Genomic DNA, 14,786 nt, shown 5'->3' with positions numbered 1-14,786 from the left:
CCCTCACCATGCATCTTCCAGCCCCTCTCCCCCTAGCACATCGACTTGGATATTGTCCTGTCCAAGAAAGACCACGACATACTAGTGGGTTCCATGATAGGGCAGTGGAAGGAAGTGGCTGGGGTCAGGCTCAGAGCCACCCATGGATGAGACATCAAATCTGCTTGTGCTGGCGAGGCGACCTGAGCCCATTTGAGAGGCCCAGGTGATCGAAGCTGGCAACTCCGAGAGTGTGACTGTGAGCGCTGCTGCCGCCGCTGCTCTTGCTGGCAGCGGTTAGAATGAGTAATTACCGAGCATCTAGAGCAAGTCATGTCTACAAGCGCAATGTTTCTTTTTATCCACACGACAGTCTGATATGATTAAAGATATTACCATCCTCATTGTAACTGAGGCTCAAAGAATTTAAATAACTGGGCCAAGGTCACATAAGTAGGACAGGCAGAGGCCAGATTGGATCCCAGTTATACCATAGTTAACTGATATTAAAATCCCCCCAAAGTCCCTGTACTAGCAGGATTCAGGGACCTTTACACATGGATATAAGGGATCTTGAAACATGGAAGGGGATGCGTGGGCAAAAGGGCCGCTCCTCAGAGGCCAGAGGCCTCCCAACACCACTCACACTCTGTCCCAGGCCCAAAGTCCCCTGAATGAGTGTCTAGGGGTTTATTTCTCTCCCGGGAACACTGATGACGAGTTTCAGGGGAGACCCATGGGAGCTGTAAGGGGGCTGGAAAAGGAACTGCATAGCGCCAGCCCAGACAAGCACTCAGTGGGTGTCTGGAGGGAACGAACAAGCAACTGCCGGAAGTGAGGAGGAGGCTCAGGGAACAAGCCAACCCGTGGAGCAGAGCAATGGCATTCCATAACCCTGGCTTGCAGGCAGCAGCCTGCGAGCCAGGCAGCCAAAACTTGGGCCTCACCTCCCCCCGTGGCCGTTAGATTCCTCCTTGGATGCCAAGGCAGTCGGTCTGGAAGAGCTTCAAGTTCCTTGTCTGTCAGTCCAGCTGGTCTGTCTGAGTGTCGAGGGAGATCCCAGGCGCACAGCTGTTGTGATGCTTCCTAGGCTCTGAGGCCCTGGTCACAGACCCACTCCCTCGTCCCCTTCCAACACCACAGACCCTGTTAGGGGTTGGATTGTGTCCTCTAAAAAAAAATGTTGAAGTCTTAAGCTCCCAGCACTTGTGAACGTGACCCTATTTGGAGATAGTGTCTTTGCAGGTTTAATCAAGTAAAGATGAAGTCATTAGGGTGCGCCCCGACCCAGTATGATGGGTGTCCTCATAAGAAGAGGAAAAGCCAGGGGCACCTGGGTGGCGCAGTCGTCAAGCATCTGCCTTCAGCTCAGGGCGTGATCCCGGCGTTCTGGGATCGAGCCCCACATCAGGCTCCTCTGCTGGGAGCCTGCTTCTTCCTCTCCCACTCCCCCTGCTTGTGTTCCCTCTCTCGCTGGCTGTCTCTGTCTCTGTCAAATAAATAAATAAGGTCTTTAAAAAAAAAAAAAGAAGAGGAAAAGCCATGTGAAGATAGAGACTCAAAGTTGAGGAACACCACGTGAGAGAGGCAGAGGCGCTCAGCTGCAAACTAAGGGTCGCCTGGGGGCACCAGCAGGTGGAAGAGACAGGGAAAGATCCTTCCTTAGAGACTTCAGAGGAAGCACGCCCCCCCAATACCTTGACTGCAGACGAACTATGAGTCAATTTCTGATTAAGAAATTTCTGTTGTTTTAAGCCACCACATTTCTAGGGCTTTGGTACAGCAGCCCTAAGAATCTAATACAGAACCCCAACATGCCCACATGTTCCCACCACTCCAGCCATTTCTCTGTTCCTCCATCGACCCAACTCCTTCCCACCCTTTTTACATAGGACGCTCTATCAGAATGTTCTACACCCTCCCTCCTCTCTACCACCCTTGTCTTGCTCCTTCCAAACTCAGCTTAAATGGCATTTCTTCAGGAAAGTCTGGACTTGGGTATTCCCGGCTCCCCTCAGAGCAGCTACAGAAGTGCATTCTCCAAAGCCCTCGCCGCATTTGTAGTTAATTCCTGGTGCCCTTGCGTAATGCCCACTGCCCGTGTCTGCTGTGGGTGCCATGACAACAGGGCCTGGCCTGACATATTCACCAGCAATCCTATCCCCTCGGCCCTGAGGCAATACTGGGATGTTTTCTTTTCACAGCATACTCCGAGCATGAAACAAATAATACATGTTCAATCTTGGGAAAAGAAACCCAAGGAAACATAATGAGCAAACAGGGGAAAATATGCTAAAAATCACGTACATTCCCACTGCATAGAGTAATCGTTGTTGGCATTTTGACATATGTGCTTCCAGACCTTTTTTCGTGCAAGATATATTTTCTAAAATGCAATTATACTGTCTCGTTTGTCACTTTTTTCCAGTAAGAAATGTATAATAAACATGTTTAAGAGTCAGTAAATACAGGGGTGCCTGGGTGGCTCAATTGGTTGGGTGTCCGACTCTTGGTTTTGGCTTGGCTTGTGATCTCAGGGTTGTGGGATCGAGCCTCCTGTGCAGGGAGTCTGCTGGAGAGTCTCTCCCTCTGCCCCTCCTCCCCCCTCTAAAATAAACAAATCTTTTTTTTTTTTTTTAAGATTTTATTTATTTGTTTGACAAATAAGAGGGGGACCACAAGCAGGCGGAGTGGGAGAGGAAGAAGCAGGCTCCCCACTGAGCAGGGAGCCCGATGCGGGGCTGGGATCATGACCTAAGCTGAAGTCAGACGCCCAACGACTGAGCCACCAGGTACCCCTAAAATAAACAACTCTTAAAAAAAAAGAGTCAATAAATACAAAATTACAGCATCATTTTTGGTGGCTAAGCAACCTTCTACTGTAAGATGAATCGCAATTTAGTTAACAAGTCCTCATTGTTGGGCATTTAGATAACTTTCAGTTTTTCTCTGGTGTGAACAACAGTGCTATGAACATCTGAAAAATGGGCATTTCTGTGCCCTTGTCTGATTATTTCTTGGCGAAGGATTCCTGGAAGTGGATTGCTAGGTCCGTAATGGCACGTGTGTTTTTTAAGGCTTCTGATGCATAGTTCCAACCTGGCCTTTAAATGGGATGGGATTTAGAACTTCCTCCAGGAGAAGGGATGGGATGAAGAACACGTTTGGGGGGCGCCTGGTGGTTCTGTTGGTTAAGCGGATGCCTTCAGCTCAGGTCATGATCCCAGGGTCCTGGGATCAAGCCCCCACTGGGCTTGCTGCTCAGCGGGAAGCCTGCTTCTGCCTCTGCCTCTACCTCCCTCTCTGATTCTCATGAATAAATAAAATCTTAAAAAAAAAGAGAGAGAGAGAGAACACGTTTGGGGGAAGCAATGACCAGTGCAGAGCCGCAGAGCAGGCAACCACGGTGCCCCCTGGGGGAGCAGGTCCTACATAGCCTGGAGGCCCTCAGCTACTTGGGACAGCTGGCTCTTGGGGCAGCTGTGGAGCTGACTGCTCTGGGAGGCCTCTGCTCAGTACTTCTTTTGGGCGCCCTTGATTTTCTTTGGTTTTGAAGCAGCGGAGCCCTTGCTGACCTCAGGGGGCTCCTCTGTGAGCCACTTGTAGGGAAGAGAAGGTGTAGGGGAATCCCCCATTTATAGGAAGTGATCTTCACAAACAAGAGCTTTCAGGAGGCCTCCTTGTTCCTGGGAGGCCAGTGTCATCTATGAATGCCTGTGTCATCCACCTGGTTTCTGGTTGTGATGCGGCGAAGGGTCCAGGCGAAGACTCTGATCTGGGCTGGAATGAACTGCTGCTGCTCTGTGGGGGCCACCCCAACCCCACTCTCTAGGCCTGTCCCAACCTCAAATCAAATCAGCTTCTCAGTTTGCCGAAGGGCAGCAGCCAGAGACGCTCCTGGCCACCCCAGGGGAACCTGTAGGCATGAAACTTGGACCTGGTACCTTCTACCCCTTCCGTGCAATCAAGGCACAGAGCAAATGATTCACCACACCGAGCCTCAGATGATTCCCCTGTAAAATGGGGAAGAGTATTATACCTATCTTCCCGAGTGGCTCAGTGGATTAAGTAAAATAGTACGTGTAACACTTAGCATAATATCTGGAACATGGTAAACTCTTTATAATGATGATCGATGGTGAGATTCCCCATGACTGTTTTTTTGACTAGAATCACAGGGTTCTCTCTGAGAAGTCACAGGCGTGGCTACGTCCTGTGGAGAGCCAAAGCCCCACTCCCCTGAAGGCTCTCTGCTGCTACAAAGCCTTTTACCCAAAAGGCTGCTGTTACAGGAAATAACTCTCATTCTCCCTTCCTCCTTCCCCATATCACAGTCTTCAGAAAAAGAGGATCTGCGTCTAGAAATCAGAGCGTCTTTGTTGGTCCTGTGGAGTCCTGCCTGGGTGTTGGAGAGTATATTTGGTCATGGGGGCTGGAGGGGTTCAGGGCTGTGGCTCCAGGGGACGGTGAGGGGGAGCAAAGGGCATGGCGCGTCAGGGCCCCTCCTCCGTTGCCGGGGAGCAGGAAATGCCCTCCTCTGCAAAGCTGTGGTTTGGTGAGATGCCAAGGCTGGAGTGTTGTGGAAAATATTTGATTGTTTTCTAATGTTTCATTTTCAGGCTGTACCCAGAGAGGCTGGCCTTGGTTTCTGGGAGCCATCGCACTAGACCTTCTCTCCCAGTCATCTTCCAGAAACAACCTGCAGTCTCAGAAGGTAGGTAGGATCAGGTGTAGTGGAGCATAGGCTCCCAGGCTGAGGCTCCCAGAGACCCAGAGATGGGTGGCAGCCTTCCGGCTGCCCTGCCTGCACCCCCAGACTGTGGTGTCACCTCTGCTGACTAAGGTCTTCCCTGGGGTAGATTCGGGGGAGAGGGAAGCCCAGGTTCCCAACAGTCCCTAGGTGGGTGGCACCTCACAGGACAATTTCTGTCTGGGTCTGGGACAGTCACTGCTTTCTTTCTTCACTACACCTGTGGTCTTCCTGGGGTTGGGTAGGGTGGATACGTGTGGGCACATGCACTTCTCCCCCTGCTCCCTTTTCAACAAATCTCTCCCGGACAGGAGCGCTGAGATGCTATATGCCCATGCTGTCCCCTAGAGGCATCTCCAGCAACAGCCTCTGACTCTGGCTGGCCACCAGGAAGAAAGAGAGCTGTCCCGAAGCGGTAGGAGAGGGAAAGGATAACAGCAATGGGTTTCTTGGTACCCACAGATGCCCCACTCTAGCCTGCACCCATCCATCCCGCGGCCCAGGGGGACCAGGGCCCAGAAGGCAGCCTTGGTCCTGTTGGCCTTCTGCCTGGCAGCCCTTTGGGGGCTGGGGGAGCTACCAGAACACATTCTCCGATGGCTGGTGCTCCACCTGGCCTCTCTGCAGCTGGGACTGCTCTTCAAGGGGGTCTGCCATCTGACTGAGGAGCTGTGCCACCTCCACTCCAGGTGACTCCATTACCTACGGCGACTGGGCACCCCACATGTCTTACTCTCTTGACCCCCAGCCCTGCCCCTGCTTGAATCTCTCCGGCTGCGCTGGGCTGGAGTCTGGAGCTTGACTGTTCCCTGCAGGTACCAGGGCAGCTACTGGAGGGCTGCACGGGCTTGCCTGGGCTGCCCCATTCGCTGCGGGGCTCTACTGCTGCTGTCCTGCTATTTCTATGGCTCCCTCCCAAACACAGCTGGCCTGCCGTTCACTTGGACGCTTGCCCTCCTGGGCCTCTCGCAGGCACTGAACATCCTCCTGGAGCTCCAGGTAAGACACAGAGGGAGGTGAAGGATGTAGCCAAGTGGAGGCAGCAGCTAGTATGACCTACTCTGAGCTCAGTAGTGGGAGTGGGACGAGTTTAGAGGTTGGTCCTTAGAGTAGAGCCTATAATGTCCTGCAACAGGGAGTCAATGGCAGAGAAGGGAGCAAGTTGGCAGCAGGTCGGGAAATCTTGAGGAGGAGGGCTCTGGTTATCCTTCCTGGAGGCTCCCCACCCCCACCCTGCTGTCTACAGAGTCTAGCCCCAGCTGAGGTCTCTGCGGTCTGTGAAAAAAGGAACTTCAATGTGGCCCATGGACTGGCATGGTCATATTACATTGGGTACCTGCGGCTGATCTTGCCAGGTGAGCCATTCTCTGCCCCTATTTCTAGATCTTTAAGACAGACAATAAGACATAAAACTTGTGTTTCTAGAACCTGCTGTATTTTTCAAAGAATTTTTATTACTAACGAATCATTTGATGCCCAAAGCAATTCTGTAGGCGTGAAGGATGTTATTGTGCCTGGTTTACAGGGAGGAATATGCACTTCTCCCCCTTAAAGCCATTAAGTGACTTCTCCTAGGTTAACCATGAATTCTTCCAATGAATATTGATTGCATGTTCTGCGTCCTTCGTGTGTATTTTTGCTTTTAATTCATTCCCTGTGGGCAAGGGATAATCATCATCCCTGTTCTAGAGATAAGAAAACTGTGGTTCTACGAGGCGAGGTGACTTTTCCAAAGTCACACAGCTTAGTGAGCTGTGGAGGAGATGGGATTTGAACCCAGGTCTGTCCGGAGCCTGGATCCTTGACCACTCTACTCTGAGCCCATGTGTGATGTCATGTCTCATTTCTTCTGACTTGCTGGCCGAGGCCGTGGTTCCCCCTCATATCTCATTGCTGTCTGCCCTTGTCACCAGGGCTTCTGCTAGGAAACAGGTCTGGAGCTAGAGGCCAGACCCCGTGCACCTGGGAGTGCTGGGAATGCTACCTTCCAGGGCTCTTCCTGCCTTTCAGAGCCCTAAAAGCTGTGGTGGGAAGGAGTGGGGTGAGCAGAGAAATCTGGACAAAGGACAACTGAGGAGAGAGAGAGAGGTGGTGGGAGTAGAGGGAGGGGCGGGAGGGTCCCGGAATGCTCTGCCCCTCCTGGGTCCTGCACAGCGCAAGCGGACTGGCCCCTTGGTTCTCTTGCACACACCGAGGGAACCAATGACCTGGATCTCCATCCTGGGCTGGGCGGGAGATAGGGTTAGTAGGAATGACTTCTCGGGCCTCTCCGCCCCAGGGCTCCCAGACCGGATACGCACATACAATCGGCTGCGCACCAACATGCTATGGGGCGTAGGGAGCCATCGGCTGCACATCCTCTTCCCTTTGGACTGTGGGGTGCCTGACGACCTGAGTGTGGCCGACCCCAACATCCGCTTCCTGTATGAGCTGCCCCAGCAAAGTGCTGACCGTGCCGGCATCAAGGGCCGGATTTACACCAACAGCGTCTATGAGCTTCTGGAAAACGGGCAACCGGTGAGTGTGTGGGGAGGAGGGTGCTGCCAAGGAGGAGTCAGGCCCAGAGCACCAGAATTCTGACCCCTGGCCAACCACTGATAAAAATTCATTGCCTTCTTTAAGCCTTAATTTCCCCAATTGGTCCCGAGGCTGGGCATGATTCAGCTTGAGTTGCGGATAATGATCATTACCACTAATGGAGCCCTTACTGCATACCAGATGCTATTCATCTGACCACCTCATCTAACCCTCGCTACCGCCTGTGTGGTGAGGACTGTTATGACCCCTACTTTGCAGATGAGGAAACTGAGACTCAGAGAACCAGCAGGAAATTGGACGATTTCAACCTGACAAGCCACACGCTTGACCGCAAAGCTGTCCTAGACAAAGATGTGAGAATGTCTGAAAGATCTCACATAGGTTGGGGGAAATCCAGGCCAGGGTTGAACCCCAGAGCCCAGCCCCCAGATTGATTTCCAGCTGGAGCAGTTGACAGCAGGTGACTCAGTGGGCCTTGCCCTGGGATCTGAGAAGGAGGATGTGTGGAGGATAAATTTAGCACAGTCCTGGTCCTGATTTTAGGAGCAAAGGCCACCAGACACCATAGATCCCATCAGGGTAGCCACCTCCCAGAACGCCATCTCTACAGGCCGAGGGAGCAGGGCCCCAGCAGTGGCACCAGCATCCGGAGTCTGTCTGTCTGGGCCCTGGTTGAGTCTTGTCTTCCTCTCATCTCCTCTAGGCGGGCATCTGTGTCCTGGAGTATGCCACCCCCTTGCAGACCCTTTTTGCCATGTCACAGGACGGCCGGGCTGGCTTTAGCCGGGAGGATCGGCTTGAGCAGGCCAAACTTTTCTGCCGGATACTTGAAGACATCCTTGCAGATGCCCCCGAGTCGCAGAACAACTGCCGCCTCATTGTCTACCAGGGTGAGGGGTTGACAGGCTACAGGTCAGGAAGAGTCAGGTGTCCCGAGGGGTTAGAAGTAGATAGAGCAGCACCATGCCCTGGGCCTTCCCGAGTGGTCAAGACATTCAAACCCAGCTCCTTCCTCTCCCGGGAGAGGTCCTACCTCTCCACCCAGGGCACACAATTGCTTTCTGGGGTATTTGGCTACGGGTCGTGGGTGGAGTGTGAAGAGATGGGCTCCAGGAGCCCCTGACTTCATCTGGGAATGCTGGAAGAACAGAAGAGCCCCAGGCCCGGGACAGAGAGATGAGTCTGCAGCCTCAGGGGCAGGTCTCTGCCTGTCTCTGAGAGCCATCTCTGAGACTGAGAAGGTGGAATTCTGTTACCTCTGAAACCACTTCTAGCTCTAGAATTCCCAGAAACTCTAGCCCCAGAGGCTAGGGGTGGGGAGGGATGTGGGGAGGTGAGGGAGAGGGAGGGTTGGAGGATCTGCCCAGCAAGTCTCAGGGCATGTTCAAGTGAGAACATAAGGGGTCCTCACCGCACTCCTCCCCCACCTTCCCCATCCTTGTTCCAGAACCTGCAGAGGGAAGCAGCTTCTCCCTGTCGCAGGAGATTCTCCGGCACTTGCGGCAGGAGGAAAGGGAGGTCACTGTGGGCAGCCCGGACACCTCGATTGTACCCAGTTCCTCCTCGCTGTCCCAGGAACCCAAGCTCCTCATCAGTGGCTTGGAACAGCCTCTCCCACTCCGCACGGATGTCTTCTGAGGCCCAGGGTTAGCTGGTCTGAACCCCCAGTGCTCCCCAAGACTCTGGATCCTCAAGACTGTGGATAGAAGGGCTTTCTTCAGCAGCTGAATGCCCAGCAGAACCACTTCCTCCCACCGGGAGCCTCTCACAGAAGTCCCTGAACTTAACCTCTCAAGATGAATCCTATGACCTTGGGCAAGTCATTTTACCTCCCTGAACCTCAGTGTCCTCAGCTATGAAATGGGATTATAATCACTGTCCTACCTACCTCGCAGGGTTGTCGTGAGGACTATGATTGTATGGAACATTTTTGTAAACTGTAAATGCCCAGGAAACTTAAGGGATGTGTCAGGTATCTTCCCTTGGACCTCCAGACTGACTCTCTACCTCTCTATGCCTCCTCTGCCCTGGGATGGCATCAACAGGCTCCCTTGCTCTCTGAATTCTGGTCATGTTCAGTTCATGGGAAGCCCCAGCAGGAGAACAGAGGGAAAGAGGACGGTGAGGCTGGGGTAGTTATTCCCCCAGATCCCTCCCTGCAGTACCAAGGTCACTGTGGGCTCTCTGCATCTCCGACCTAAAGTCATGGTTCTGCCATGCTCTCAGTAACCCTGTCTCTCCCCAGGTTCCACTACCTGCCCCTACTCCGTGCTGCTCAGACCTAGCGCTGGTCCTGGTTTCCTGTGAATGTCCCCCCTGGAGCACTCACTCTCACTTGTGGTTTCCTTATACCTGTACTTTCTAAACAGCCCCCTTTCTTTTTTTTAAATTTTTTTTTAAGAGAGTGCATATATGGCTGTATGTGGGGGAGGGTGGATGGGGAGAAGCAGAGGGAGAGGGAAGAAGGAGAGAAAGAATCTCAATCAGGCTCCATGCCCAGCATGGAACCTGATGCGGGGCTCGATCTCACGACACTGAAATCATGACCTGAGCTGAAATCAAGAGTCAGATGCTCAACTGACTGAGCCACCCAGGTGCCCCTAAACAGCCCCTTTTTTCAACACTCCTCAGATGACCTTCCTTCCTTAGACATCCTTCAGACATCCTTCCTCAGAGCCCTCCTTATACTAGGACAGGGCAGTGCGGTGGGGATGGTCTCACTGTGGACAGAGCCCAGGGCTGCGGGCATAGAGGGTGGCGTGTCCCGTGGTCTGTCTGCCCTTTCAGGGCCCTCGTCTCCAGTGAGAGGCTTGGGGGCTACGGAGCGGCCTGAGCAGGCACACCGATGCCATGAGGGGGACACAGCTGCATCAAGGGCAAGGGGCTACTCAAAGGAGCAGCAGCCACTGGATGAATGTCCCCGGATGATAGAGCCTGCAAAGGGATAAGAGGAGCAGGGGGTGGGGGTGGGAAGAGTGTTCGTGTAAGGAGACAGGATGTACTCTGGGAGACCTTGGACAACACAGCCAGGCCCCTCTGTGTCTTAAGCCGTCACTGTTAGAACCGAGCCATTACAACAACACTGCCGTGGCAAACCTCCCCTATCTGGGAGGGCAGGAGGCCCATTTCTACCAGTTCCATCTGTTCCAACCAGCACTTGTTCCCTGCCTCCCACCTCTGGTTTGGTTTGGTTTGGTTTTAATTTTTTAAAGTCCTCTCTACACCCAACATGGGGCTTGAACTCACAACCCCAAGATCAAGAGTTGGATGCTCTATCGACTGAGCCAGCCAGCCCCTCACCTCTGTTTTTGTCACAAACGCGCAACACGAGTTTCTGTGTACAGCATCACTGCGGAGGAAGGCTCAACAGACAGACACACATTTGCCAGAGGAGCCAACTGCTCCCAAGGAAGCCAGATTCTAAGGACTAAAGGGGGACACAATCCCCTCTTCTTCACAGCTGTCCCCACCATTCTGCCCCCAAGGCCTAAGGCTCCTCCAACATTACATCCATCATTCGAGTACCCAGAAGCCAGGGCAGAATCAAGGGCCTTTCCAAAATGACCCTCCCCCCTCATCTAGCCGTTGGACTCGGCGCTTAGGCTGTGGAATCTGACGGCTCAGGTTCAAATCCTGACTTCACCACTCAGCACCCACATCCACCTGGGGATCTCCATACCCTCCCCTGTAACATGGGGACAGCAAGGGCTCCTCCTCACAGGGTTGTTATGAAGAGCGAATGGTATAATAGCCACAGGTCCACAGATCCGGCCTAGAGCTAGACCACAAGAAGGAGCAGCCATGGACATTATAGTTGCCTCTCACTAGTCCCAAAGGAGGCAGGCCAGTCCTCTGTACACATTACAATCACTACTTCTGTTCCTTTTCATTGTCTGTTATCCTCGCCTTCCTGACTCTGCCAGGGTCTCACCAAGGGCAGTACCAGGGTGCATCTGTTGTCCTCAGGTGTTCCCCAGGGTAAGGAACCTAGAGGTCCCTCCGTAAATGCCTATCCGCATGTTCTCGACTGCACATCAGTGAGGTGCAGAGGTGTCAGAGAAAGGCTGCCTTTCCAGAGAGCCAGCCGGAGGCTCAGCTCTGCCTTCCTGCATGCCCACCCGCCCTGCAAATCCTCTTCTCACTCCTTTTCCTTAGACAAGCTGCATGGAACTCCTTTTCCTTTCTTGTTTTCCCACCAGTTGGAAGGTTCTGGATTGGGAAATGTTGGGGATAAGTTCTAGTCTGGGTCCAACCGGCCCATATACACAAAAAAGGGGAGGTAGTGAGAACCCCCAAATTCCCCCCAACCCATCCTGGGAAGGCAAGACAAAGTCTTGCCCCAACATAGTAGGAGGCATGCAAAAGCAACGTGGGAAGCTGTAATTGGTGTGTGGGGCTTTACAAGGGCCTTGGAAGTTGCTGACGAGACATAGGCCCCAACAGCCAAAAGGATGTCTTTCAATCGGTGCAGGACAACAGATTTTCCTTCTCTTCCTGAATACCGGAGAAGGCAGACCCCTGGGTTCTTTGCCTTGGCTCTCCCTGACTAGCCCTCACGGGACCTGGGGGCTTCGGGGGCAGGACCTCTACAGGGAGACTCTGAGATCCCTACACTGGGGTGGGGTGGGTGGGGGAATCTTGCAAGCTGGACTCACGTTGACACCAAAAGAAAAGGAGATTAGAGGTGAGAGGAGGAGGTAAGGACTTGGTAAAGGAGAGTCAGGGATCCGATGGTCCCTGAAAAGCAGGTGTAGCTTTGTAAGGGCAGCTTTGGGCCCTGGGAATGCTCACAGGAGCATGTTTCCATGCAAAGCCCTCAAGCTTCTTTTATTTCTCCTGTCCACAGCAGCGCTTTCTCTATAAATATTCTGCAGAGAGAGCAGCTCCAGCTGAATCCATGTGTGCATTTCCAAAGCTCTGATGTCCAGCCCCAATTTGCTTTTGCCCTAATTCTCTGTCCGGTTTCTTGTTCTGAGCCGGGTCAGTCCAACTTTTCAAAGTCTCCCTCCTACAGACATGTGACTTCATCAACGCTGAGCCTAGGCCCCTCTGGCACAGGGCAGGAGCCAGGGACAGGAGGTTCCCGCGGGGCCTCTTCATGACTGTCCTGGGGACCCAACACTCGCCAGTGGATGAGATGGATGCCGCCTTCCGGCTTTGGGGCTGGTGGCTCTGTGGGGAGAGTGGCACGGCCCTGATGTAGTCTTGGCCCAAAGTGGACTGCCACCACGATACAGACTGCCAGCAGGACAAAGGCAGCAACAATGACGGTGAGCAGGGGCAGCCCATCCCCTCGCGCTGGTTCCCAGGCCCCACCCAGCACCTCTGGGAGTTGCCTCTGGGGCTCCTGCCCCGCTGAGCCGTTCACAGCTGGAGAAGGCCAGGGATGGTGACCAGCCTGGTAGGGGAGTGGCAGAGAGAGAGGGTGACATGGGTTTGTGCACACAGAAAAGAGCCAAATGGAGAGACAGACACCCAAAGGGAACTGAGAGAGAGAGACAGAGAGACTTAGGGAGAAGAAACATAGACAAAGAAAGAAAGAGACAGAGTGAAGACATGGAGAGACAGAGAAACATATCAATAAACACAGGCGTAGCAAAAAAAACCTACAACCCCCCCGCAAAAAATCCCGCACGTAGGGAGAGAGAGAGAATAAAAGAAAAAGACAGATGTGGGGGGGGTACAGAGAGAAAGAGAAAAACACAAAGCCAAGAAGACAAAGAGAAAGAGAGAGATAAAGAAAAAGCCAGGAATTAAATAGTTACAGAAAGATAGAGACAGAGAAACAAGAAACAGACATAGGCAGACAAAGTCATTCAGAAAGAGATGGAGAGGGGCTTCCTTACACTCTGGCCCCCCAAGTCCGCCCCCTGTCACTGCTCTGTCTTCCCAGGCCTCCAGGAAAAGTCCTCAACAGATAATACGTCCTGAGTCAGGAATCTGAACACACTAGGGGCTGCTGTCCCACGGCCTGGCCAGTGGACAGTGAGCAGCTGCTCTTCAAGTCCTGGGAAAAGGGAGTCATTTTGTCGAGCCTCTTTGGTTCCCACCACCCTCAACTCACACAGAAGGTGGATGGGTGGTACCCTGGGGGAGGGAAAAAGGAAAACGAGGCAGGAACGCCCAAAACTTAGGGTGAAGCAAAGCGGATACCTCACCCCATAACATAGGATCTTCTTAGGGGGTCCCAGGATCTGGACCTGGAGGGGAGGTGGTGCCCAGTGTGGATTCCTGGCTGGATTGAGGAGAACCCATGCCAGCCTCTGCCTCTTTCAGGGTCCCAGCCGGAAGCTGGGGGTCATGTCTGTCTCCACTCTACTAACTGTTGAGTAGGGGTGGGAAGGATTACCATGAAGGTAGTAAACCTCCAAACTATAAATGCCCCGCCGGCTGATGAAGTCACCACAGGCTCTAGAAACCTTCTCTCCTTAGCCTCCCCCTCCCCAGCTGGACCATCAGGGGCCAGCCCTTGGGGGTGGAGCCTCTCCCCTAAACCTGAGCAATCAGCCTGGCCCTCCTCAAGAGAGGGCAACTGGGGTCCAGGGACGGCTATCCAGAACACTCTCTCTTTAGTCTCTCAGTCACACTGCCATCCCCGACACTGTCCCTTTGCATGTAGAAAGCCCAATACCTACCCCCAGTTAAAAGTCTAAGGCTCTCTGGGGCCCAGGCCACAGAGCTCGCAGGACTAGGGGGGTGGGAGGGGAAACAGCTCCAGATGTACAGGGGAAAAAGGGAAGTTCAGGCTGGTGAAAGGGTTGGGGTCCCTGCAGAGAGGCAGGCAGCCTAGCAGGAGGGGGTGAGCCAAGAGTCTACCTGGTGCATTGTCCGCCTGCTGCAAGGCTCCCCGGGGACTGGCGGCCAGCCCTGCGAAGGAGAGCCTGCCGCCCCAGCTTGGCCCCTACCCGGAGCTGCCACGTCTATGGGGCTTACGGGGCGCACACACCCTCTGCACACACTCTCAACGTCTCTCCCGCGCTTTCACTTCCGTGAATACTGGGACTCCCCTGGGCCCGGCCCTTCCTTAACTGTGATCGGACCTTGATCTTGGCACCTCCTTTCATGCTCCCTGCTAGCTTCAGCAGCTTGGGTCTGCCTGCCTACCCCTCCTCCAGCAGGTCCCAGACACCTTGTCAGCACCCCCACCCTACCCCGCTCCCCGCCCTGACATGCCCACTCCCCACCCCAACTGATTTCCTGTCGGTACCGTTTCTTCCATTTTTTTTAATGCAGTATCTCAAACACACTGTAAAGTGTAGACTATAATATACTAAATCTCTTTGGCCCAACCACCAGATCTGTCCATCTTAATAGTTTGTCACGTTTATTCCAAAAATTTTTAAGAACTAAAATATTACAAATAAAAAAGAAGCCCCACTTCTTGACCTCTCCCCTCCTTCTTACCCCATGGGTAACCATTTTGTTGAATTTGATGTTTATCATTCCCATGCACGTTTTTTTTTTTCTGTTTGTTTTGTTTGTTTGTTTTTGGTCTCTTGGATTTTTTCTTCTTTGGTTT

The 14,786-nt window shown here is 53.2% G+C and overlaps 2 protein-coding genes across 10 annotated transcripts; one reads left to right on the top strand and one right to left on the bottom strand.

Annotated features, from left to right (window-relative positions):
- Nucleotides 1–2,169: 2,169 nt before the first annotated feature.
- On the bottom strand, nucleotides 2,170–14,676 carry SMIM33 (small integral membrane protein 33). Its single transcript, XM_044387272.3, has 2 exons — nucleotides 14,672–14,676; nucleotides 2,170–12,873 (listed from the first exon to the last, which is right to left on the bottom strand). Exons 1-2 carry the CDS (start codon nucleotides 14,674–14,676, stop codon nucleotides 12,276–12,278), a joined length of 603 nt encoding a protein of 200 aa, XP_044243207.1. The 3' UTR covers nucleotides 2,170–12,275.
- STING1 (stimulator of interferon response cGAMP interactor 1) lies at nucleotides 4,240–9,673 on the top strand. 9 transcript variants are annotated; one of them, XM_048220992.2, is made up of 8 exons: nucleotides 4,252–4,392; nucleotides 4,599–4,693; nucleotides 5,192–5,418; nucleotides 5,545–5,728; nucleotides 5,976–6,084; nucleotides 7,008–7,246; nucleotides 7,971–8,157; nucleotides 8,715–9,673. In XM_048220992.2, the coding sequence occupies exons 3-8, from the start codon at nucleotides 5,192–5,194 to the stop codon at nucleotides 8,903–8,905; spliced, it is 1,137 nt and encodes a 378-aa protein (XP_048076949.1). In that variant the 5' UTR covers nucleotides 4,252–4,392; nucleotides 4,599–4,693; the 3' UTR covers nucleotides 8,906–9,673. The 9 variants fall into 9 exon arrangements, with proteins under 9 accessions (XP_048076951.1, XP_057163148.1, XP_044243385.1 ...); XM_048220993.2 differs by having other exon boundaries at nucleotides 5,041–5,418; XM_044387450.3 differs by having other exon boundaries at nucleotides 4,245–4,392; nucleotides 5,041–5,418; nucleotides 7,971–9,673.
- Nucleotides 14,677–14,786: the final 110 nt, after the last annotated feature.

Source organism: Ursus arctos, unplaced genomic scaffold (genome assembly GCF_023065955.2).
Source record: "Ursus arctos isolate Adak ecotype North America unplaced genomic scaffold, UrsArc2.0 scaffold_5, whole genome shotgun sequence".
Classification (NCBI taxonomy): domain Eukaryota; kingdom Metazoa; phylum Chordata; class Mammalia; order Carnivora; family Ursidae; genus Ursus; species Ursus arctos.
This window is presented reverse-complemented; position numbering and strand designations above follow the sequence as displayed.